At 37.2% G+C, this 27,570-nt stretch overlaps 1 protein-coding gene across 2 annotated transcripts in view; it reads left to right on the forward strand.

The window, feature by feature from the left end:
- The first annotated feature begins 10,756 nt into the window (after window positions 1-10,756).
- Window positions 10,757-27,570, forward strand: part of LOC132101274 (contactin-5) — a 205,368-nt gene continuing 188,554 nt past the window's right edge. For both annotated transcript variants that reach the window (XM_059506093.1, XM_059506094.1), the window contains exon 1: window positions 10,757-10,870. In XM_059506093.1, coding sequence (XP_059362076.1) covers window positions 10,816-10,870 — 55 coding nt within the window. In that variant the 5' untranslated portion in view covers window positions 10,757-10,815. The remainder of the gene's footprint in view (window positions 10,871-27,570) is intronic.

Genomic DNA, 27,570 nt, shown 5'->3' on the forward strand with positions numbered 1-27,570 from the left:
TTATCAGTGACCCCACAGGACTCAGAACGAGTCCAATTAATACATCAGACAATTGTCTCCTCCACGTGCATCCCAGAATCCTCTCAATATAACTCGCGTAAATGTTAAAGGGCTAGAGAGGTGTGAAGCACTATATTAAGTGAGCACGTAGCCTATGATTAGAATCAGGGCTCGCCTGTTCCTGATTGACTATCAGCGGGTCCCCGTCCTCAAGTTAGCAGCCCCATCTGTAGTCACAGGGGTTTCTGTGGGAGATCTCCACACATTCTTTGATTGGACACAAAGACTCACTTTCCTACAGATATTGAACAGACAGGAAGAGCTGGTTGTTTTTTGTCTCTTTTCTTTACAGTGTATGGATTATTGTTGGACTCCAGTGGACTTGTTAGAAATCTTTGGGATATCAGTTCTCAGAGTCATTTAACTGCTCAACTGAAACACCAGCTGTCTGGATCACTGGTGGGACAAAGATCTGTTATGGGTCTTCAACAGCAAGAAATAGAAATCCCCCAAAACTACCCAAAATGACTTGAATTCATGCATAGCTAGGATATCACAATGAAGAAATGAAGCGAAAACGTTGTCTTTTGTTGGCACTGAGTCTAATAAAACTCTCCTGTACTCAAATGTATCTGTCAATTAGTAAAAGCTTTATATATTTAGCCCAGTGCTTGTTTCATGTGTTAGGCTGATAAACCAAACACTCTGGTTATATGTGGATTTAAAAAGGCTACTTTCTCATTACAACTTTTATAATGTTCATTGTTTCTCATATTAATTGACTAGCGCTACAGTTCAAAAGTTTGAAGTTGCTAAGATTTTTCTTTTTTTTTCTTTCATGAAATTCTTTCCATGAAAGCGACAGTAAAGACATTTATAAAATGTGCCACAGTTTCCACAAAAATATTAAACAGCACAACCATATTAACAATGATAAAAGAGTCTTTGAGCACCAGATATTAGAATGATTTTTGAAGGACCATGTGACTCAGAAGATTGGAGTTATGATGCTGAAAATTAATCTTTGCCACCACAGAAATAAATTGCATTTTAAAATATATTAAAATGGCATAGTTATTTTAAATTTAAAGTTAATTGTAAAATAAAATAAAAACCAAAACCTTTTATTAATAATAATACTAATAAGTATGTTTTTATTTCACTTTTATAAACAATTTTGGGAAACAGATTACAACAATGTTAAATTTGTAGTAGTTACCATGAATTAACAATGAGCAATACTTTTACAAAATGTATTATTACAATCGTCATATTGTTAGTTAATGTAAGGAAATGATTTAAGTAATAACAAACATAAAAAAGAACATGAGATTTTGCACAATTTTGCTTATTGCATTTTTGTACAACTGAATGTCCAATGTAAAATTGGAGCAAAACCAGTTGAGAACCACTGATCAAAACTCAAAGACATATTGTCATTCAGTATTGTAGCTGTTTGTGAAAGAAATATCACGTCCTGTGTGAACACAATGTTACAAGTGTTACAATCAGTCTTCTCACTGTGTCAGCTCCAGGTCAATTGTTAAAGGAAGACATTTTTGTTAGTGCAGTGTTTTTCAGACCTGCTGCTCGGGACCCTCAGCACTGCACATTCTCCTATGTTAACAAACCTGATTCAGACCATTGGCACATTAGGAGAGAACTACGTGAACCAGGGGCGGACTGGCCATCTGTGTGATCTGGAGAATCACAAAACGGCCGGTACTCCAGGACGGCCGGCGGGCCGGCCCACCACCCGCGAAGCATGCAGTCATCACCGTTCCCCCCCCCACTAATCTGTTTTACACTCCAGTACTGTAGGTGGCAGCAATGCACCTTTAAGTTGGATGCCAGCTGCACTGGCCGTGGCCGCCAAGTAAGAAGAAGAAGAAGTGGAAGAGTAGGAAGAAACGAACAGCAAAGACGTTAACGTTAGATAGAAGAAGCATAGAAACAAACAAACAATATGCATAACGCGGCCGCAGGTAAAAAACTGAAGCCGCTAAATGTCCCAAACGAACTGAAATATATAGCAATATTTTCCAGCAGCAGCACCTCGCAGTTAAATATTAGCAGCAGTGAAGAAGTGAGCCAGACAGCTATGCAGCAACATGCCACCAGTGATGATGAGGGACAGAAAGATGAGCGGGTTCCAGAGGCAGATCCAGATCCAAGTATGGAACATGAGAGGAGAAAGAGAGTTACTTGCTAGGGATGATGTTAGGAAGTGATATTCAGGTTGCTACATTTTTAATGATTACAGTAGTTAAAACAGCTTAACTTCGACATTTTAGCTGTAAAATGACACATGCAGTAGCTAATATTAAAAAATATGTTGTGCTTTTACTTTTAAAAATGTTGGTAACATTACAGTCAAGGCTTACAAACTTTTTCATATAGCTGGTTTCCGATTTTGAATACAGAAGTTACATTTGTAATGGTGTATTTTCATTTAGATGTGGTATTATTATCTGTGCAGTAAGATTAATTACTGCATAAATTAAGATTATTAAGTAATAAATTCATTTTAAGACAGCATGGAATAAAACCTTTTTTTTTATCCATTCCATCATTGTTTATTCAAGTTGAGCTTAGACCAAGAGCAGAGAAAGACACCCAATTAAAGTCTTGTGACACTCATGCCAGGCGTTATTGTTATTGTTGTTGTTGAGTTTACGCGCGGTGATTGCTTTGGGCCGGGCCTAGTCAAAGTCCAGGGCCGTTTTTTAGTCCCAGTCCGTCCCTGACGTGAACTGAACTGAGCAGTGCGGTGGGTCCACGGGACTAGGAGTGAAAACCACTGTATGAGTGTTTCCTGAAGACAAGTTCAACACAAAGTTAAACGAATGCATCACATGTCTTTGTTAAGAATGATTGGAACATAAGGCTCTGTGTCTTCCTGGCTCTGCATCCCCAATTATAAATGAACGGTTCTAATTCCCCACAGGCAGTGTTAGCTCATGGAACATTATCCTCGGAGGCAGGAATCCGTTTCAGCTTTCTTTCCTTTTTTTCTTTAGAGATAGCTTACTCCTCTCCTGGAGCTTCAGACTATATAGCAGTTGTTTTAACTCAAATAGGCCACCACTTGTTACTAGCTACTTCTTTCCACTCATGACTTCCCATATGGATCATTTCTTTGGCAAAACGAGATAGAGCTGCCCATTTAAGACATACCATTGCAATTACTTTTCTCACTATCCACCCTCGATTTTCGATTTCATCTCCTCCCACAGACCTCAAACGAGAGCTTCCCGGAAAATTTAGAAGAGTAGAGCAGCATTAGTCATTACTGAAGGACATCGGCAGCTGAGATTAAGAAGATGTAGATGCCTATGCTGCATGGGCATGGAAGAAGAAGCTATTTGTTTCAGCACATGCGTATGGGCAAATTCACAGTTTATTTTCCTGGCATTAATAGTTAACAACATTTTATTGAAAAGTGATATTTGACACAATTTGGTATTTAAGTTATAGCTTGGCATATATGCGGGCACAGTATATATCAAAGGCACTTATTGGCATTGTAAAATAGGCATTGAATGCAAAGTCGGCCTATCTAATTTCTAAATGCATCTTATACGTCTTATTGGAAACATGTCCTGAATCGATGACGTGAAAAAGGTGTATTTGATAAGGAAGATTTAAAAAATGTATATATTTTTTTCAAAATGAGGATGCATTAAACTGCTCAAAAGTGACAATCACGCCACTTTTAACAGACTGTGATGATGTGTTTCCACATTTATTAACATCATGATAGCCCACAAGTAATCCACACACCTCCAGTCCATCAAATAACATCCTGTGAAGCTAAAAGCTTGGATTGAAACAAATCCATCAACAGGGCTTTTTAACTTTGAACCGTCAACTGACTACTGTTTTTAACTGTTTTCCCTGATATTAATTGATTGATCTGTGCATATTACTCATTTACAACATTTTCCATGGAGAAAGAAATATTATCGATAGATAGCTAGTTAATGATTGATTTGTTTATTGCAAACATGCAGCTTTTCCATTCATAAAGCATTAATTGACAGACTTGAGGAGTGTGGATTACTTATGATGTTTTTATCAGCTGTTTGGACTCTCATTCTGACGGCACCCATTCACTGCAGAGCAATTTATGTAATGCTAAATTTCTCTAAATCTGTTCCGATAAAGAAACAAACTCATCTACATCTTGTATTATTATTACTATTGTTTTTGTGTGTATGTGCTTTAAATGTGGTTGTGTCCCCAAAATTTTCAAATATATACAATATGTGGCCATAATTGACTCTAAATTAAATTATAAATCTAAATTAAATGTTGCACAAATTAGTTTAACACTGCAAAAACTGATTGAATCAAATGAGTCCAGAGCTCGTTAAAAGTGTCTCTGACTACGAGGCTTGCTATTATTCAGATCACACGGTGAGATGTCTTTGACGCTGTAATTCCACTGATGATGAAATAGCAGCAGCGAGAGGCATAAAATGCGTGAGAGATGTACTCCCTTGCTTTGAAGTGAACATTGACAATAATAATGTAAGGCCACCATCTCTGATGTAGAGCATGCTCTCTTACAGTGCATGTCCATCCTAATAACAGCGAGATGAAACGGCGTCCACCTCTTGCTAATTGTTTAAAAGCCCGTCCTAGTTAAAAAAAAAAATCTTTATGAGAGCAGAAACAAAAGAGAGCGGCGATAATGAAATTAGCACTCGTTTGTCATGAGGAGGATCAGATGGCTCTCTTTGAATTCCTCATTAATTAAAAGAGACAGATGAAGTTTAATGTCACCCAGGGGACGGGGATTAGAGCGGCTCCGGGCCATGATGACTCCAGCACAGTGACCTCAGCAGGACAGAGAGGCTGCTGAAGACCAAACAGCCTCTGCAGAGTAACAACAGCTTTACTGTTTAGAGATGCATCTGTGAGTGGAGGTATCTTGGTAAACTCTGTCTTGTTTGTCAGGACTGTTGGAACAGATGTGGAGTATACTAGGCCATCTTCTAATAACTCCCCAAAAAATACAATAAGGGCTTCTTTTCATTTATATAATTGTCGAATGTAGGAGTATGATATGTGGAATTTACAAGGATGGAATTGCCCCAACATTACTGTCTAGTTTGATTAAATCAGGAGGACTAATGCAATTCCATCCATCCATAAATAAATAAAACACTTTTCAAACTGTCCATTAATATGCATATCTACAACTGCTTTTTAAAACATAGTTAGATGTAAAAAACAATAAATTGAAGAATTAAATGCAACTTATTAAAATAAATAACAGCATTCTGAAACGTTTTAACTATATATTTTAGGACAGTCTAGTGTACTTACAGTATTTCCTGTTGCATGCACCCACTATTTACATTTACATTTAATCATTTAGCAGATGCTTTTATCCAAAGCGACTTAGAAATGAGAACAATAGAAGCAATCAGACCAACAAGAGAACAACAACAGTATACAAGTGTCATGACAAGTCTCAGTTACCCAAGCACGGAACCCGTAGCTATGTTATTTTTTTATTATTATTATTTTTTTTTTTTTAAGAATGGACAAGAAAAGGTAAGTGCGAGCATAAGTTGGCGAAAAAGATGAGTCTTTTAGATGTTTTTTTGAAAATGAGTAAAGACTCAGCTGTACGAATTGAGATTGGGAGGTCATTCCACCAGCTGGGCACAGTCCAGGAAAAGGTCCGTGAGATTGATTTTGAACTTCTATGGGATGGCACCACAAGGCATCGTTCACTTGCAGAGCGCAAGCTTCTGGAGGGCACATTAGTTTGAACTACTGAGTTTAGATATATTGGTGCCATGCCAGAGGTCGTCCTGTAGGCAAGCATCAGTACCTTGAATTTAATGTGAGCAGCTACTGGTAGCCAGTGTAACCTGATGAGGAGAGGAGTAATGTGAGCTTCTTTTTTTTGGCTCATTGAAAACAACCCTTGCTTCTGCATTCTGGATCAGTCGCAGAGGCTTGATAGGACATGCAGGAAGGCCTGCCAGGAGAGCATTACAATAGTCCAGTCTGGAGAGAACAAGAGCTTGGACAAGAAGTTGTGCAGCTTGTTCTGACAGGAAGGATCTAATCTTCCTAATGTTGTATAAGGCAAATCTGCAGGACCAGGTCGTAGCAATATGGTCGGTGAAGCATCACAACTCTTCGATCACAACTTCTGGCTGTCCTGGAAGGAGTTATGGTTGATGAACCCAGCTATGAAGTGGTAAAGGCTGCAAATACCATTAGAACAGCAAAACAAAAAAATCAGTGATAGCATTTGGAAGAGAGAAAGATGTCAAATTGGCCTTCACTCTCTGAGCCGTTGTATTAGAAACACTTGTGCAGCAGTGTTAACTTTTTTTTTCTTTTAGATTTAGCTAATTTAAATTAATTTTGCATAACACACACACACACACAAGTATAGTACAGCATAAAGTTTTAAACACTTTTTATCAGCTGTTTGACTCTCATTCTGATGGCATCCATTCTCTGCGGAGGATCCATTGGCCAAATGATGTAATGCTAAATTTATCCAAATCTGCCTAGATGAAGAATCAAACTTATTAGCATTTTGGACAAATTAAATTTTTTTTTGTGAGCTATTCCTTTAACCCTCTGGAGTCTAAGTGTATTTTTGGGGCCTGGAGAAGTTTTGTCATGCCCTGACATTTGTGCTTTTTTCAGTTTCTTATAAATATCTAAATGGGTAAAAGTCTGATCTCACTGTAATCAGCACAAACTGGGCTATAATAATATGTGAAATGCATGCATGTACATGATTGTATTTTTAATAAGGCAATAAAACACATAAAGAACAATGGTTCCCGGGACTTTTAAGAACTAGAGCTTGTAGCCTAGAATTTTTCTTTCTAAATGATGTGAAAATCATCTTGTTTACTCACTTACAGAAAACAATATATTGATTTAAATTTTCTAAGACACTTTTTGTTGGTAAAAGTCATATGCGAGTAGGCGTCAACTATCATGAATATCATTGTGATTTACACCTGAGAAGACAAAGGCCTGCATAATGAGCTGCATAATGAGCTGCATAATGAGCCTCTCAGTCATCTGTGCCACTGAGAGGGAAGAGTTACAAGAAAGAATGTGAGAACAAAATAAATCTATATAATTTTATGTTTGTAGTTTATTAAGAATATATTTAATTATCCCACAACATAATTTAATATCCACTTGGGGGAGCAGTTAAACAGTTTATTAGGAACAATCAAAGCTGACTTTCAAACAAATTCTTTGGCATCCTTACTCCAGTCACACAATCCTTCAGAAATCCTTTAAACAATCTTATTTTCTACAAAAAAAAAAAAAAAAACATTTATTGTTATTATTATTATCATTATTATTAATGTTGAAAAGAGCTGAGAATATTTTTCAGGTTTTTTAGGGGGAATAAATTGAAAGAACAGCATTGTTTTTACACTTGTTACAGTTATCTATTTGTTACATTTATATTATTTACATCAAGCTTTTGAATGGTATAGTATTGTATATTGTTATTGAAACTTCATAATGTTTCACTTGATTATACATTTAGTCAGGAATTATAGTTTGGAAAAGGTCTTTGGAAAAAGTCTAACTAGTAAAATGTTTACACGTTATGTGAAAACTAGTACAAGTAAATAAATAAATAAAAAGAGACTTACTCATGTTTATGATCTCTGCTGAATAAAGCGCTTCATTCTTTTTTTCTGAGGAAATCCATTTCTCAAATCCTCAACCACATCACATACTGGTACTAAATGTTTTAACTTAATTTCATGTTTTAACTTCTCATTTTTTCTAAGTTAGCATGGCAAACCTTGCATAAAATTGCCTTCTAAAGTGAAATACAAATTAGACCACAGAGTTATCATTCAAACAGAGAACAGACAAAAAAAAAAAAACATAATTTCACACTAAATTAAGACAAAGCTAAATGTGCCATTTATTATAGTGGGCTTACTGTGTGTGACAATTGCTGTACATTTATTTAAATTAAAAGTTGTTACGTTGGGTCATATTTTAGAGTTGTTAATAAATTCTAACAAAAACTGCTCATATAAAATAATTACTCATTTTAGCCTCTGGAATAAAAAAAATATATATAATTACTCATATCACCTTGCTGATCGTAAGAGTACCTGTAAAAAATCGATCGTATTCTACATTTGTGAATATATTGGGTCAGTGTGTTCATGATTACACATGTACAATTTTAAACATTAAGTGAAATTAAACACGATTGATCTATCAACTGAAAATAAATGAATAAATAAATAAATAAGATCAATACATTGAATACAAGTTGCCTTAATATTTAAATCCTAAAGCAAAATCTGATGAGAAGCACAGATACACAACCGTGCAATAGTTTCATGATAACTGTTACATCTTTATTAGAAGAGGAAAATATAAGCCAGCATTATTGCCAAAGACAGGATGTCTTCCTCCAGTCTGTAAACGTGGGATTGTTCCTCAGCTTTATGTCTGATCTAGGCTGAAATTGGAGTTCTGTTCCTCCTGTTTTTACATTGTAAGTGGGAGGGAGAGAAGGCAGAGCATTTTCGATGAGAGAGCTCATGCACACAGCCTGATGTGGAGCAGCCAAGTGCGATGAACTTTAGACAGGCCTGACGCAAGCCTGCATTACTAAATATACACAGGAGTACCACTCCCACAGGAGTCTATTACACACACACACACACACACACACACACACACATAGAGCTCTTTTCTACTCAAGGAGTCACTCCAATAAACTACTGAATGGACGCATTTTGTCAAGCATGCAGGGCTATAAAACCTGGCTTTATGGGAAATGGTTTTTAACTTCTGGTATTGCTGTAGTTTATAATGTACTAAAACACTGCTGCTTATCAAATGAGAACAGATAACAGAAAAAAGAGCTGCAGTGAAAATTCTGTCACATTCTATTTATTCTCATGTCATTCAAAACCAACATGATTTTCTACAGTGGAGCACAAATGGTGAAGTTTATTATAATGATCATGCAACTAGCTCCTGCTCAGGACCAGCTGAGGACCAGCACATAACCAGCTCGTGCCAGCTAAGGACCAACTTAAACCAGCTCAAACCAGCAGCCATGCTTCAAAACATAGCTATCCAGCATATGCTAGATTTTTCAAAAGGGTAGTCATCAGGTGCCATGTTCAATACAGCAGCATCTAAGAGATCTCTAATCAGTTAAACAAACAGAAAAATATTCAATATTGATTATTCAGTTATCATTTGCTGACCATCATATTGTACCAAACCTGTATGCCTGTCTTTGTTTCAGACTAGATTTGAATGAAGTTGAATGAGTCAGAAAACCAGATTAGTCTGATTCATGAATGACTCACTCAGACAAATTTTATGAAAAGAACACTACTTCACCAAAAACGCATCAAAATAGGCAGGGCAGAAGATTTTCAGGAATAATTACTTAAATTTCAGACGGCTGTATGATGTTAGAAGACTTGAAATATTGCATGTGAGTGTGTTTTTCAGAGACATTCACTTTCATTATATGGAGATGTGCGACCAGAAAAGTCTTTAAAAAATCCAGAAAAAGCCAGTCGTAAAGCTTTGAAAAAAAAAAAAAAACTTTAGGGCAAGTAGGATGAAATCAGTATTTATTTATTTAATTTTTTTGTCATTAACTGTTCCTGCAGTGTGTAATGTGACCTTGTCAATGAGAAAAAAAAATAAGTAAATGAAAACAGTTTCAAATAGACAAATAAGAGAAAAATTGAAAGCACACAATGTGGTGGCTTCCAAAAGTTGGGCATATGGACACATTTTTACAGCCACTCCTGCAGAACACACTCATTGATATTGTTTTTGATAGGCAGGCCACGGCTCCATGAATATAAATAATGAGGATTGTTGGTTTACGCTACTCAGTCTCGGTCAGTCTGCACGTGTGTGTGTGTGTGCACTGAGGTGAAGCAGAGGCAGGTGTTATTAGTAATGGATGGGTGGAGGACGGGGAGAGAGAGACTGTGAGAGCATGTCCAGACTTTCCTCAGGCACTCCACAGGACTCTATTAATTGCATCCAGACTCAAAAATTAATATTTGCTCTCTTTTTATGCAAAAAAGGTTATTAAATAAACCTGCTGTAGCATGTGTGTGTGTTTGTGCTTGAACAGCTGCACAACCATTAGAGGTCTGACCATATGTACTTAGGGCTGTGTTCTAGTGTGTGGTTGGAGGACGGTGTGTCTGTTTTTCAAGCATCTGGCTCCTCTGTCACGCCTAAAGCAACATACTCGTCTGTGCTTTGATCATGGAGAAAAAAATCAAAACAAAATAAAAGTTGCTAAAATAACATGATTATGAACATTTAATTTCATGACTTCATTTTCTATATAAGTTGAATTTCATTTTAATATTATTATTAATTTCCTTCTTTTTTCTCTCTCTTGTTTTTCAATGTGATATTGGCATGCTCTTTCATGAAATTCAATTTTACAATGTACCAGCCAGAACTTTCCACTGTGTATTTATTAACAGTAATACCCAGGTATTTTAGTCAGGGTTCTGTTTGTTATTGCTGTGTTTCTGCTGGATTTGCTCCAGAGCTCCGATATCTGATACTTCTTGAACCATCAGTTTGAGCCCTTTTGAATGATTTATAGTATAACAGAATTGTTTAGCTAAATTAACTTACCTCTTTCTTTCACTCTCACTCACACATTCAATTCAGATTCACTCTGTCCCTTACTGTTGTCCTCTTGTTTCTCATAGGCACTGCTTTAATGAAGAAACAGACCTACTAACAATCTCACAGAAGGGACCCTCCAGAACAAGTATGGGGTCACCATGGAAACCACTTCTCCTGCTGTCAGTTATCAGCGGCCTAGCAGGTATGAGAGCGGCTGTGTGATTATATCAAGATAAGAAACTGCCTTTCCTGAAAACATCCTCCTCCTGCCTGCCTCTCTCTCTCTTTCTCTCAGCAACATTGACAAAGGGCTGCCGTGAAACACTTTCCAATATTTTTTGTTATTCAGGGCTTGTTAGTGCTCCACTGCCCTCACATTCACATTATCTGCAGCTCTCATAACGCTGTTGAGGTATTGTCTTGAACTGTTAGCATGGTAATGGCTTGGTTAAGTAAACATCAGATAGCATAACTGACATCTAAAATGTAGTCTTGAATGTGTAATGTTGTATATCTTTAGCGGATAGAGGAGCCCTGGGTGTACAATTATCGAACAGATGTTTGCACCATACCAAGCTTCTGCAAACAAGCCTGGTCGAGAGATGAAAAATTCCTATTAGCATGCTCATGTTTCACATGTCGTCTTTTGAAGGACCACTTTGTAGAGATGGCTTCTGTTCTGAAAAAAAAATACTGATAAAAGGAAATTCTGAAGAGCAGAAAGTAGAATAATAACATAAAAGCTGTGTGGCTACCCAAGCGATACTGTTATGTCTAATTAGATTTGTAAAATGCCTACTGTTATTGATTTAAATATTGCTTAACAAATGTATGCTTGTTGAACAGATTGTTCTCCTAATCTGATTGGTCGAGCAGCATTTTAGTAGTGCTGATATTTCATATAACTGAACTGGAGCGTTTCACTGTTTGTTTCACTATGTTTGTCTGTGCTTGTTATACGGATCAGCATGATGGAACAAAGATGAACAGAATAGCAAGTTTTTTTACTTGTTTTATGAAATATCAATTTCTTTAATATACATTTCTTATTTATCAATATGCAACCGAATCAGAGCTGCGCTGAACTATAAAGTAGCAGTAAATAAATATTAAAGCACATACAATTAATGAACTAGTTAAATGCAACCTTTTTACATAAATCTGGATAAACCATAAAAATGTACATTTTGCCTCTTCATTCAAGAGCTTGGTTCACGCATGCTCATATCAGCAGCTCATTAGTCTTCGTATCAGAACCGTTTCCTCAGCTCAGTGTACTGTTGGAGGAACTGGAGCACTGAATGATGTGTCAAAAACTGGCATCATATACGTTGGTATATTGGCTCATTTCAAGTCTGTCGGGCATGTCCCAAAGTGAGTTTTGACTGAGTAACTTGCAGACCTGTGCTGCTTGAACTGTGAACTGTTTCAGTCGGTTAAATTTGATTTGGTTACATCAAGTTCACTAAAATAAACTGGTTCAAAGGAATGATTTGTTCATGACCCAGACATCAGTCTGGACTGTTTGCCTGAGGCTACGGATTACAGGTAATAATGTTGTAAATTATGTTGACTTACGTGCACAGACTGATCATTTAGCATTGTAAGACCTCAGTATTTTCTCTTGCCTGTTAATGCTTTTTTGACTTAAAGTGTCAGTAGCCACTGACTTTTTTGCCATTTATAAATCACCAAGGACTTAAAATCAACTAAAAGTATTTTTTTTCTGTTCTACTACTAAAAAAAAAAAAACACCTTCAAGTTGGCTGGCCCAAAGGTGAGTGAATTTCTAAGAGAACAGTCCCTTCAAACAATTCTTAAAACAGCCTAGTTAATTAGAACTTTTGCGTCCAGTGCTTTATGAATATATGAAAGGCTTGACCTCAGTTCAGTTTTATTTTTTATTTTTTATTTTTTTCAGTGCTGCAATACAGAAACAGCAGAAGTGGTGATTTCTGTAAGCTGATAAGCATTATGGCCTGTTTAAATTCTAATGACATATTTGTCCGCTGAATCTGTCTGCTAGACAGGGTTGTGTGTGTGCGCTGAGGTGATAACGGTTTGTCAGGGTTAAGGCAGACTAAGGCAAATAGTCTGTGCACAGAGAAACCCAACACAGCTGACAGAGAGATACCAGACACAGTGTGTGTGTGTGCTGAGATCTGGACACATCAGAGACTACGCTTGCAATAGCAAACTACTCTCATGCTATTTCTGCAGTTTAAGGATTTTCTATTTTCACAAACAACCTGAACGACATCCTATATTTAAACAAATGTATATAATAATGCAGTGTTTGTGGAGTCTGGTCACACAGTTTATATCACTCAAACCCAGACAGCATCTGAGCAAAGATTGGACACTCACAGTGTTGTAACTATATATATATATATATATATATATATATATATATATATATATATATATATAACAAAAAAAAAAGAAAAAAAAAGTTATTAATCAAAAGCAGCAACATTTTAGTAATAAATAATAATACTACATGTCAATTTTTATCCTGCTCAAGCAAAAATTATACTGCCCAGAGTTAACTGTCTAATGGCTCTTTTCCACTGCACGATACGGCACAGTACGGTCGGGACAGTTCACTTTTGGGGGGGGTTGCCACTGGGTACAGTACCTGGTACTTGGTACTTTTTTATTACCACCTTGGTTGAGGTTCCAAATAAACCATACCATTATCAAAATGTGAGGTGTAAACTCTGCTGGTCATGGATTGGCAAGAGATAATTGTCACTACCTGCGTCAATGAACTTGCAAACACAACAGAACCGCTAGATTTAAATCAGCATAGCCTGCGGAGAAGCAAACTCAACTGTTTTGAATGAGCACACCTTTTTTATCAACCAAAAATGACTGTTTCCTTGTCTGTTGAAGAAGTACAGATGTTCCTCGTGTTGATAGCAGAGATGTGGATCCAGTGAGATATTGATGGGGCGACGCGAAAAACGTTTTTTAGGAGTCGTGGCAGTAGATGTGGCACAACAATAACAACATGTGAATAATCCTGCCCACTCTTTAACGGGACTGAACTGCAGTGGAAAACCGAACCGATCCAAGTCGAGTTGTGCCGAGCCGAGTCGTACCACGCAGTGGAAAAGCGCCATATGGCAGCATCCTGACTGAAAAGGAACCTTATAAGTGACCGATTTGGAACACTCTGCATAGTCAGCAGCTGTCATCTGGAGTCACTCATGTGGTTCCATTATAGTTAGGATGCTACTGTCAGTCATTTCACATATGCCTTTCACATACACCCCACATACATTGTGTTCCTCTTGTAAAGCACATTGGAGTATTGACTGACAGTTGATTTTGACAGAGTGTAATGTTAACATGTTGCTATGAAAATTACTTAATACCAGAGATGTTTTTATTGTGGGGAGATACCAATCTCTGCAGCTCTTCAATTGGAGAAAACTTAACGGTCAACTTAAACCACTTAAACAGCCTTAGTAACCATTTGCAAGATAGCCTTGAAGTCACTTGATTGCTAAGTTGTATGACAGCCGATAAGTGTTTGTGGATACAGTAGAAATGAGAGCATGTGTAAACTGAATCCTACCTGTTGCAAAATGATCTATTATGTATGCTAATTCCATATAAAATTTAATGAACATATCACTCACAGATGTTAAGTAAAAGTTCTGTGTATAATATAAAGAACATTACATTTACATAATAATAATAATAATAATAATAATAATAATAATCTATAATCTATCTATTATTAGCTTTTTAATAAAATATCAGTATATTTATACCAACATGCTCACTGAAAATGTCTCTACCTACATGTAAAAAAAAATCTTAAAAAAGGACAAAAAAATAATAAAATGTGCCCATTCGTATGATTCATCAGTAAGACACCAACAAATGTCATTCCATTTTGGACAGCAGTGTTTCCCATGCCATGCTGCAAACTAATACATTTTGACAGTTGTGTCACATATGTGTAGCTTTTCTGACTTGGTAAATTTTCCAAGTAGCTCACCTGGTACACCATACTCTCGTATAAGCTGGCTAAAATGTCTAAAATGGCATGCTCCTTTCAGCAAATGTGTTTTTATGTCACATGTACTTTTGTTAACGCTATCAGTTAGGCCTAGGGTACCTTTTAGCAACACTAACCTGACATTTCATGCCATAATACATACAATAAACAATGTAATTAATCATTGCCCGAATCATATTGCACTGTCCATTAGAGCTCATTGTACTTTTAGCAGCAGTCTGGCTACATTTTGCAGTAATTTCACCAGAGGAAACTTTTTTTTTTTTTTTTGTAACAATTGCATTCTGGGATTTCTGTCTTTGCAAATATGGATAAGCCTCCGTGTCAGGACAATGCCTACATTCTGTATAACAGAGCTTATGACACATGCAACAACACTTTGTTATCATGAATTCTTCTGCTTTATTTGTTTAATTTGCAAAGCGCAACTTACATTGAATTCTGTGTTGCATGCAGTTCGTATTAGTCTGGTTCGTCAGATCTTTATAGCCACAGTATCAAACACCCTTTAGCGCTTAATCTCAGTCAAAGGTTCAGCAGGTGACCGTCTTCCCCCGGGCCATGTCTGTCTCTGAATACAAACTGTAATGCTGGTGGGAACAGAGCGAGCAGGGCACAGGAACACTCTCTATGAAGTGGTACCATCTGAGACACCTAGTGTGCTTTAAAATGAAAATGTCGATTGGGGTTTAGAAAGAGACAGAGATGGGGTGAGGGTTGAATGAGGGAAGGAGAAAAAGCCTTGCTATGAGAGATGGCAACCTGTGAATATTGGTGTTAGAGGTGTCTGTCAAATGTGTGACCCACATGATGACATTACCGAGGTTTTGCTCCTTATATTACAAATGACTACACATAGCCTGAGGTGAAATGTCCCTCCATTTTCACTTTTATTTAGTTTTACTAAACTAGCACTATTTTGAGTTATCTCAGGGTGATTCTATGTTTGGGGTGTGATTCCCAAAGGCAAGATTCTTACTGTGAGATATTTAAGACATGACAGATTTTCCCCCGCCAGGAAATCAAGCAAGCTGACCCTCTCTGCCCATCTGGGCCATTTAAAATGGCATTTTGGTCACCCCACAGGTAATTCCAGAATCAACACATGACCTGCAAATGTAGCTGCTATTTTCCAAGGGGTAAACATATGAATTGAGCCTGGCTGTGAAGAAAAATTGGACTGATAATCTTTCGCCAGCCAGCCATATATATATTTTTTTTCCACTCTGCCTCTAGCAATCTGAGGTATGCCCAGAAAGCATGACAATGCTTCACAATCTGTTTACTGCAAGGCAAATTATTTGTTCTTCAGGTCTGTCAATGACTTGAATTGTTGCCAGGAAGTCTTTGTGGCTATTCTACTTTCTAACAGGTGTTGAGAAACTGTTCACACAATAGTGTCAGGAAGTAACTAGCTAAAGGTAGCAATGTAACAAGCTTAACTACATAGTACGTAGTGTCACAGTGGCTCAGCTTGTCAAAATAGTGTAGCTTTTCCGGTAACAAGGTATTTTTTTCCCCAAAAGGCAGTGTTAGGTAGGTTACTTTGAGATTGTAGCTTGTCAGGTTAGAAGCTACTCAAAATTTACAGTAGTTCAACTAGAGTGCAGCTACTCCAAACATCACCAAAAACGCAAACGCAATCAGATAGAGATTTCCGATTAAAATATTTTAATTTAAAAAGTTTTATTAAATGGTAAATAAAATTAAAAGTTATTCAGTAGGGCATTGGTGTGTAGAATGGGCAGTACATTTTCCCACTTCTTTTTTGCCAAATTGCAATTTTGCCCAAACAAATTTTTGAAAGCCATTAAAATAAAAATAAAATAATAAAATAAAATAAAAATTGTTTGTGGTACCTATGTACTGTACAACATACATAAAATAATCTCTAATCCCTCATTATTCATAAATTATCTGCCTATTCTCTGCCTATTCATACTCTCTGGTTGCCAACTTCACTAAAGCTTCACACACTTGTCGTTGCAAATTAGAACCTGTAGCTATTTTAACTCACAGGGCTTATTCTCTTTACATACTTACTATTGTATTGTGACTGATTATCCAGTAAGAATAAGGAGTAACTTCATCTATTATTCGTTTGAATATGTTATTCATTGTGAAGTCATTATCAATGCATTTACAATTAAGGTATTCAGCTTCAGGGCACATTCCTAATTAATATATAGCTAATCTGACAGATTAGTTTATTAATGCAGTTCACATGGTTATACAGCTGAGTGTGCAATACAATAGGATAAAAATGGGGTTTAGCATTTTGTCACGCTACACTGCTAATCGTTAAAAAATGTTTACCCCTTTACTGGAAAAACTAGACCATTATTAAAAAGAGCTTAGCTTCTGTCACACTTCTGAATAATGTAATAAAATTAGCAGCATTGCTAACTGTACTCTCCAACGCTGCAACTGGGCAAATTTACATTTACACTTGACCATCCAGCAAATGATTTTATTCAAAGTGACTTACAAATGAAAAATAAATATATATATAATCATACAGTACATTTGTTTATGGTTGGGGGTTAATTTTTTTGCTTTATGGAAGAACAGCGAGAAAGCTTGAGGTAGTGTTTAAAAGGAAAATCAGACCCATCTAATGAAAATCAGACCCATCCTGCTTCAATACCGTGCAGCTCCTGGTCCGGCAGCAGCCATCCAGCTAACATGATTAACCTTCTGAAGAAGATCCAGAATGAGATGGGATGTCTGATCTTCAATCAGCTGAAAAGAGGCCCACATCACCCCTGATGGTCTCTTCAGGGCTTTGAAGTTGACCTTTAGGACTGCCACTGAATCGCTTGCCAGAGACTTCACTTTTTCTGTTCCTCTGAGTTGGAACATCTGAAGACACACCTCTTCCACAATAACTTTATTTTAACACTAGCTGTGTTTTTTAATTATAGATTTGCACAAAACCATTGCTGTATTTTATAAATGTCAATAAAAAAAATTATTGTGTAATGACGGCATTTCCATTAACTGATGTTACGTGACTAAAGCATTTTTTCATTTTTCATCATTGCGACAGTGTTGGTAGGGTTGTGCATATATCGCAACCACCAAACTATTCATTATTTTTAACTGAAGTAGACATAGATGTGAGCCGCTTCTGGGACGCGTCTGAAATGTGCCACGGCACGGTTAGTATAAACAATCATTGACTAGAGTCGCCTTAATCAGCTCAAAAGACTGTCGGGGCCATAATGTGCCGCAGACTTGTGCAGCATGAAAGCACCTTTTACAAGAGAGCTGCCATGAATTAATTGTTTCTTGTGGGCTATACAGTACTATATTAAAGAATGATCATGCAATTGTAATTTTATTTTTTACTCAAGCCTGCTGACCTGTAAATAGGAAAAACTTTATCTTGCAGTCTATATATATATATATATATATATTACTTTTTCAAATTGCCTGAAAAACCACTTAATGTGAGCGTGAAAACTACTGTCATTAGCATACTATAAATTAAGCACGTTTAGTTCTTACATTAAGCTTCTGTACTGCTCTTAAGGAAAGAGAGGTGGGATGTAAGTTATTTTTAGCTGTTCGAAGGCCAGATGGGCTACCATGTTCGGGCTTGTTTGCAGGTTGATAAGTTGCACTGTAGAATGAAAAAAAAATGCTACATTACACTGTTTGGTCACAATTGTAACTTTACAACCAAGTGAGCATATCAAGCACACTGTCCTAGCATGTCCTCTGTCATATGTGGCGATCATTCTTTGTAACTTAATTGGTTTGTTTGGTTAATTTGTCTCAAAACACTGGATTCATCATTTCACACAGTTGCCAGACATACTGCAATAAGGGCCAGATTTCTTTGTGTTAAAAAATACTGTCTGGATTTATTAAAGAATTGCAGTGAAATATTAGCAATGAAAAGGCATGGTCATGGCCATATTGCATACATTAGTAGTTTCCCTTTCGGATTCAAATTGTATGGGTGTGGGAGGAGAGTATTTAAATGAATCACACATGATTGACCAAGCTTACTGTTATTTGCACCATTATTTACCACCCCAAAAAAAACATGTCTTAAGACACTAATTTGTCCTGCTCTTTGTCATTGTGGAAATTAAATGTTATGCCTGTGTATACTTAAATTGTAACTGACAGTAGATCATCTTAAGAAATTTCCACTCCCACTGGAATATTTATGTGATTGTTTTCCCATGCTAATTTGCCCTGTTTAGTAAATCTGGCTTTTTGGTTTGGTTGATGAACCCATGGAAATTTCTGTAATTAATTAACTTTGAGACATAGACATTGAATCAACATTGAACTTACTTGAGCTGAATAATGAAACTTGCTTTCTGTAGAGCTGCTTTATATCTGAATTGAATTTGTTTCATAACTGATCAACTTTGCAACATTGCCACTGTTATTGAATTGAATAAACCTTGAACTAATTGAGCTGAACTGACACTATTCTCTAAAGAGCTGCATTACAGTTGGAAATGAAGTAACTTCATAATTGATAAGATTTAATGCTGTCATGTTCCTTTTGATTACTGTGAAGCTGCTTTGAAACAAATAATGTGCATTAAGTGTATAACTGATGATTATCTGCATATTTAATTATTATCATGCTGCAAAAGAGAATGATGGTAAATGTAGTTTTGCTGTGCAATCATTTTACCTCATTACTCAGCTAAATTAGTAGTTTTATCTGTCAAGCTTCATCATTATTTTCTATCAGCAGTACATAAAACAGGTACAATATCATTGCACAGTCAACATACACAATTAAGACTTCATTATGACCAGTTTGTTTCTGCCATGATCCGTTAATAGACACGCCCTCAACTTGAAAGATCTGAAAGAAAATCCACAATGTCTCATTGGTTATTACATTGTGGTGGCATACATGGATGCTCATCTCTTAGATATGGTCATTGACATGACGTGAAGACAGCATGTTTTAGTAGTTTGTTGCTACAGTAAAGTTTCACAGTAGATTCAAGAACTCTAGAATGCAGCATGCCCATGGTGCCCTGGTGAAATCCTGAACTTGGACTTCTGCCAGATTGACAAATGCCGACATCTGTCTCAGATGTTGTCTTAAGTTCTGTTTGTGATTCCAACCCTGTTTTCACTCTTCCTTCCCACTATTACTTGCAGACATGTACAGTTCAGCAGCATAATATTGTCTCCTATTACAACACAAGTTTAACGCAAGCCCTTCATGATCTGTATGAAAGATATTTCTTATGAAAGAATTCTAAGGATGTTATGATATGAAACTTGCAACAAGCACCACACAGAGCATATTTCCATTTACACATTTTGTCAATGTAATGTGATTCTGCTTCCTTTTTCGAATACAGTTTGTGTGGGAGCAAAGGCTATGTTTGATAATTGAACTGTGGAACAAGCATGTTCACAACCATTCTCAGATAAGTCACATAAGTTGACGTAGATGTGATATTTCAATATTACAGTGCATTAAGATGCACTGCTTCCCAGTGATATGGATGTTGAAACTTCTTTTGAAACAGGTGGGTGCACTGCTGTATATCTGTGAATGTGTGATACTGACAGGCTGCTCACTGAGGAAACTTTCATCACTTTTACCAACCTAAATAATATGCACAATGGAAAAGATTATATCGCAAATACTTATTTTATTTTTTTTTTAAGAATTTGTTAGTTTAATAATAATATAAATAATAATAATGTACTTATTGACTTATTTAATCTATCTAATCTCAGAAGTATAGATATGTGGGATTATCTTTTTATGTAATGCATTCAGCGCTGTTCAGCACTAGCCGAAATACAGCACTGAATATTTAAATTGATGGTATTGCATTGCCATAGGCATAATGGGCAATGGCTATGAATGTTCTTTTACAAAATGTTCACCACTTTTTTATGCATAGAAAATGAACCTTTTATATAACTCTGAGTTTAAACTTTCCAGTGATTTTGTGCTGGAGTGTCTCAGGATGCATACGGCTGCATCAGATGAGTCTGCGTGAATTACACATCCTTTATTTTGTATTAGAATGAACTGTCTCCTGCTGCTGGACCGAAGCTGAGTCAGGGACCGATACATAATGGCACTATTCGGACACCTGCATTAAGAATAAACCCGCACTTCATGGTGATGGTCCACCAGAGAGCCACACTTAACAGCCATTACTCTTAGCTATGTGCTTACACACTGAAAAATAAATGCATGCGCAGTCAGCCTGCAGACCACAGTAAATATTGCGCAAAAAGGTCACACTGCCACTGACTTAAAGCTTATTGAAGTGTTGCCGTAATAGCACATTTTGAATTTTAACGACTTCTCAATTTATTCATAATTTATTTTTGGCAGGTGATGTTTCTTTACTGATTCATTATATATATATATATATATATATATATATATATATATTAAATAATAAAAAAGCTCTAATTGAAATTGCTCTTGAGAGGGATTAGTGTATTTGTTTTGCATTAGATGATTGCACTGCTAATTTATTCCAAGCTGAAATCAAGTACAAACACCAGCTGACTTCACAAGCTGTAATTAGTAATCAAAATCATTTCTGCTGATCAGCAAGCAAAGTATGATTTAAACAGTGTGCTCATTCCATAAAAAAAAAAAAAAAAAAAAAAAAAAATAACCTCAACCCACACAGTACTTAAGAGTAAGCTACTGGTGTCAAAAAGTAATTGAACGAGCGAGCTGTGTGTTTTCCCTCTCTTAAAGGGAAAGTTAATCTCCCCAAAAATATGTTATTATTTAAACACCTTTGACTTTATTGATTTCCTTCTGTACAGTGGGGGACCTGAAGTTCTGAGCGACGTATACCTATCCAACAGTGGACCTCCATAGAAAAAAAAAAAAAAAGAGTCATGACATTTGCCAAGTATGGTAACCCATATATATATATATATATATATATATAATACTAATACTTTGATAAGTTTATTGTGCATTGAGTTTGTTAGTACTAAGTTTCTTTATTTTACAAATATTAATACTAATAATAGCAGTAATAAATAAAACTTAGAGTGGAAGGGCAGAGGCAATGCCTCTTATAATAAACAATATTATTCGTTTTATTTAACATTTATGTAACTTTTTATTTTATTTTTTTATTAACCCCCAATACACTTCTCAGTGTATGAATGCAATCAAAACATTCCTGGGAAGCTCCTATCGAGATAATTAGATAGACAGACAGACAGACAGACAGACATATGTAGATGGAATAGCGTTAATGTTCATCAAAACAGGTCCCCTGTTAGATGGTATCTCTTTGGTTGCTTTGACTTTTCTTGGCAATTTCATGTTGACTTTAAAAATGTTCAATTGGCTAAATTACTAAATTAATGTTACTATCAACTTATATTGTAACATTATATTATCAACATTGCCACTGCATTCAGAGACTGTGAAATATTGTTAAATGTAAAGTCAACCACCATCGCACTTCACCTAACAGGGGACCAGTATCGTTTAGTTTAGTGAAATCACTACCAAATGCACACGTGTTGCTGTGTATGTTCAGCATGTACAGTTTAGCCTGTGTAAAAATGGCCATGCAAAAGTGAAAATATGGTGACCTAAACATGGAAGCATCTAAATGAACTGATTTTGTTCAAGAGAAAAATATTATTTTACATAACTGAACCAAACTTACACACTTCAGTTTACACCGACAAAGCTACACAAGCAGAAAGGGCTATTTAAGGTAACAATTGTAGGTCAATATTTTTAACAGTGAAGAGTGAATTTGTTAAATAAAACATTATTGTCGTTTAAGACACTGAAAATTTCCAATGCACCACTTAATTTTGAGGCTCCATTTTTTTTAAGGTTATTATCAACATTGCCATTTTATTCTGAATGGTCAAAATATGCTAAATGTAAATGTAAACTGTACATTGCTAAATGTAAAGGCAACCAAACATATCATTTCACACTTCACCAGCTAACTGGGGACCATTTCTCTTTTAACACATTTGTAGAACCAAATTAAACTTTTCAATGCAATAATCAATATATAATTTGAGTTTTGACCTTGACGTGTATTACTGTCAGGATTTGTATGGATGGCACTTTAAACACTTATTTGAGGGAACAACAGTGAACTGTGAAACATGAGGAAAACTGCATGTATTGAGCCTGAATGGCTCCTTTAACTTGTAAAGTTTAAGCAGTGTTGAAACTTTCTGGTCTGTTTTGTACATCTGGGCATTTCAGAGATCACACGCTTTTGTACACACACACACACATTTTATTAATAATACCATTCCACTAAGAGCCCATATAGATACATGCCTTTATATACCAAGGCCAAAACTAGATATATGTAAAACATACCTCTCATACTTGTCCTTCAAGCCCTTAAAAAATATATGTGTTTGTGTGTTTATACTGTATGTGTTTCAGTGAGAGTGAACACAATATTTTATACTGGAAAGAAGCTGCATCTGCAAAAAACAATTGATTTGAAAATGACAGAATACACCAACTTCACCAGCAGGAACACTAATCACCATAATAGTGATATCAAATTAAATTGCTATCTGCAACAAAGCAATATCAATAGCACAGAATAGAAATAATGCATCTGTTGATTTGAAATGTCATTTACTGTAAATGATTCCTTCAGTCCTTATGCTTTAAAGAAGCACCCCCAGCACTGCACAGTTTGTATGTCGTCCTCATCTAACATGTTTAATGAGCAGCACCAGTCAGATCAAGTCACATTATACTAACTCAAACAAGTTTGGCTGAATTAAATAAATCAGAAGTCTAGGAAAATATTCTAAAAATTAATCATGTCAGTGAAATCTAGCTAATTAATATAATCCCAAATTATGTTTTGCTCTTGTATATAAATACACTATTTATTTATTTATTTATTTATTTATTTTATTTCATAAAAAAAGTCTAAATTCAATCAATTCAACACATGCACAGAACCCATAAAGAATATTCTGGAGTATTTTCTGGACCAAATAAATTGTATTAATAATTTTGTGTTAATACAGTAGGTTTAAATATTTAATATTTACTGTGTAGGCTTGTGATTTAATTACGTTTTAATTGTATGATTGTATCTTGATTATCTACAAATAAATAAATAATAAATAAAAAAAAGTTGTAAATTTGTCCTTTTTTAAAGATTGAAAGCTCTAGTCCACATTCATTGCAATTGTACAGTATAAAAAAAGAACAAAGAACCCACAAAGAATATCTCGAAATATGTTCTGTCCCAAATAGAAACTGTTATATCTAAAGATGAATTATGTAGTAAGTGATACAACTGTAGATTTTAAAATTTAAAATTACTTAAGTAGGGTTGTGTTTTAAGTTTTCACTTTTATGATGCTTACTTGATAATGTACAAAGAAAAAAAAGTGACATTGTCCTTGTCCTTGTTCTTTTCTAAAGCTTGAAAGCTTCAGTCCACATTCATATAAACTGTAAGAAAAAGTACAGTCTTCAAAAAAAAAAAAAACTTTGTTTTGAGTTCCACCAAAGAAATAAAGTCATACAGATTTGGAACGACGCAAGGCCGATTTAATTTTGATCTTTCAAGTATTTTAAGCGACCTTACGTTACTATTACCTGTGGTTATCACTCTTTGGCTGGAAGGCAAAAGGCTTTAATACAGTTCTAATACTGTGAGGGAAACTCAGACACGCATGTTTTACTGTTCAGAGCCAATGTGTGGGACCATTACTGATGGAGGTTTAAATCCTACAGTTCTCTCAAGCTGAAGATATAGTAATTCCTCTACTGAGGTTTTCACATTGGCAGCTGAATTTCTTCACCTCGTCGGCGCTGCATGTGCGTGGGTTAATATGTGGCATGATATAAAGATTATCAGGTTGAAAAACACAAAAAAACAAAAACAAAATGCTATACAGTGAGATTGCAGAAGATTATGAAGCTTACTCATGAGGATTAATCTCTAAACGCTCATTAAAATCAGCGTTAAGCCTCACTAATATTCAAAAACCGTGAAGATGAGCATCTCAATTCCAGATTCAGACCAGGGTGATGACACAGATCTTCAAGTTCTATTTAGACATGTTTAAACACAGATTTTGCTTAATTCTTTAGCTAAAGCCATTAAAAGAGGCATAAAACAGATTCTCATACTGGTAGACAACATCTTTAATATTATACAGTATGTGTGTTTGAAGAAACAGATTTTGCAATGCTTCTCTCTTTCCATTGAAGTAGAAAGTCACAGAGGATGCTGTTTGGTTTGACTTCAATCAGACATAGAAATGTGATAGTTCAATGCGTAGGTTGTCAAACTGCTTTTAAAATACTACTTAACACATTTTGAAACACCTTTTATCCCTTGTACTGTCAAAACCGGAAAGTAGCATGCCAGCAAATAAAAATATGCTCTATTGCTAACATTCCTATGAAGTTATAATAACTCTTTCTGAAAGTTGTATGAATGTTCAAAATATCAAGTTTTTAGAAGTTTAAACACATTTTTCTTGGTTATGTAAATGTTAAGGAAACATTTCATTTTATCTTTTTTGCAAACATTTTGGGAATGTTACTTTTGAAAAAGTAAATGAGTAAAAAAAATCCATCAACGATTTATAAATAATGTTCCCTTTCAGTTGGTCACGTTCAATGTTACGTCAGTGACTGACGAAATTGGGGAACTTGCTAGAGACACGGATCGCCTTCAAGTGTTAACAAAGCAGAGATTTGTATCCCCAGAAGGAGATTGCGTGCAGTCGCACATTCAGCTTTTCGCTTCAGAGCCGAGCCTTCAGCTTCCTGATCAGAGTGTCGTCAAGACAGCCTTTTGACAAGTGTTGGTGTTACGGTGCGTAAGTGGGGGTTGCCAGTGCTGTTGCTTTTTTCTCAGCATGCTGCAGCTTCCCATTCTGCAATCACGCTGCAATTCCTCCTGGGCGCTTCAACACTTCTGTGTTTTTTTCAAAACTAAAAGAGCAAATTCTAAAAGAGCTGCACAAGTGACGAGGCGTCTTTTTAAAGATGTCTTTCCACTCGTGCGTTTCTGGATGTGGTCGCTTCCTGGCTCCATCTTATGGTCGCGATTGCTGCATCTCATGCCTGGGACTCAAGCATGCTGAGGCAGCGATCGTGGATGAGTCATGTTCTCCTTGTGGGAATTTGACCATCGCCATGTTGCGTTCAAGGCTCCTCTATATTAATCGGGCTTGTAAGTTTTCGCCATGGCCCTCGTGCAGGTCTACCAGGCCAAAGGGTTAAAGCAGGTGCACGAGGGTAGTTCTGACCCAGTTGTGATGCAGGAATTGCGCACTGCGATGGGTCAGACGATGTCCGCCTTAGTAGTCCAGGAATGCCACCTTTGGCTAACCCTGGCAGATATGAGGGAGTCCGACAAGCACTGCTTCTTGGACTCTCCGATCTCCCAGGCTGGCCTCTTCTGCGACGTGGTGGAGAGCTTCGCCCAACAGTTCTCCGCTGCACAGAAGCAGACGGAGGCAATCAGACACATCCTGCCCCGGCGGCCCACTGCTGCTGTCGCCCAGCTGCTGGCTGCTGTCCTAACGCTTGCTCATCACGGAGGGCGCCCTCCTTCTGCCTCCACCTCCACTCCAGCCCAGCCTCAGGAGCAGCCTTCACAGCCACTGGCACCAGGAACGCGGCGCAGTCCATATCTACCCCGACCCGGCCCACAAAGAGCCAGGGCAAGCAGCGCCCCTGAGACGGGTGACCAGGAGTCTCAGGATCCTGCTCTTCAGGAGATGGTGAAGGCACCACTCCTTCCCCTGGAGGAGGGCCGGGTGGATAATCTTTTTGTTTCCTTTTTGTTCTGTTCTGCCACTGGCTCCCCAGCCTGTGGTACCCAAACATTCAATTAAAGAGCAGTTTCCCTGTTTTTCAGGGACTCAAGAGGGCTAGGATGAAGGCGCACGAGATGCAGCCTCTACACTCCCGTCCCCCTCTCCTTTTGCAAGCGGGCAGCAGGGCCTGATTCAAGGACGCTCTGCTTTCTCATGTGCCCCTGCCCAATCACTGATCCGGCTGACCCGATTTGCAAGATTCTATAATCTCCGTGAAGAGCCTGTGTCCTCTCGCATACTCGCCTCAGATGGCCTGTAAGACTGGACCAGCTCGGTGTCAATCACGCTTGCTGCACCATTCCCCTCTACAGACTGGATACATGCGCTTAAGTACTTCTCAGTTCATTTTCCCTCTTGGCGAACCCTGTTGAAGTTTCTCCCACACCCTCAGCAGTCAGGAATGGCGGAACGTCAGACGACAGGTCCAGCACTCGTGTGTATGCCCAAGGTCAGCCCTTGTGCTGGGCTAGGTGCTCGTGTGTAGTGATTCCCCCTTTTGGGGTGATCCCACATGTGTATTATTCCATGGTATGGCTTCCCTCACGGTGAGCCCGTGTCTTTCCCTGGCAGAGATCTCTCTGCCGTCTCTACTGTGTAGTGATCTCATACCCAGGTGGGCTGAGTCTACCGCAGGGACGTCCATATGTAGCACTGCCCTATGGCCAGTCCATATGTGTGATTTCCACATGTTACCTCCTATGTGCAGGATGTGGTTCTGTAGCGTTCCCCTACTTGGGTATGCTTTCACAGTGTTATCCAATTCTCACTGTACGGAACAGCAGTGCGGGCTTCTCTGCCTAGGCCCTGTCCTATCTTCTGCCCCAACTGGTGTGGGGGGACTTGCCGGCTTTCGCAGGGCACTGGAGGGGGGTCAGCAATAGTGGCATTTGCCATACGGACCCCAATTTTGTCAGTCACTGACGTAACGTTAAACGTGACCGACTGAAAGGGAACGTCTCGGTTACGTATGTTTTTATGCTGTTTAAGAACATTATTAAAATCCAGATCACTTTGAACAAATGTTCTAG

Source organism: Carassius carassius, chromosome 23 (genome assembly GCF_963082965.1).
Source record: "Carassius carassius chromosome 23, fCarCar2.1, whole genome shotgun sequence".
NCBI lineage: Eukaryota > Metazoa > Chordata > Actinopteri > Cypriniformes > Cyprinidae > Carassius > Carassius carassius.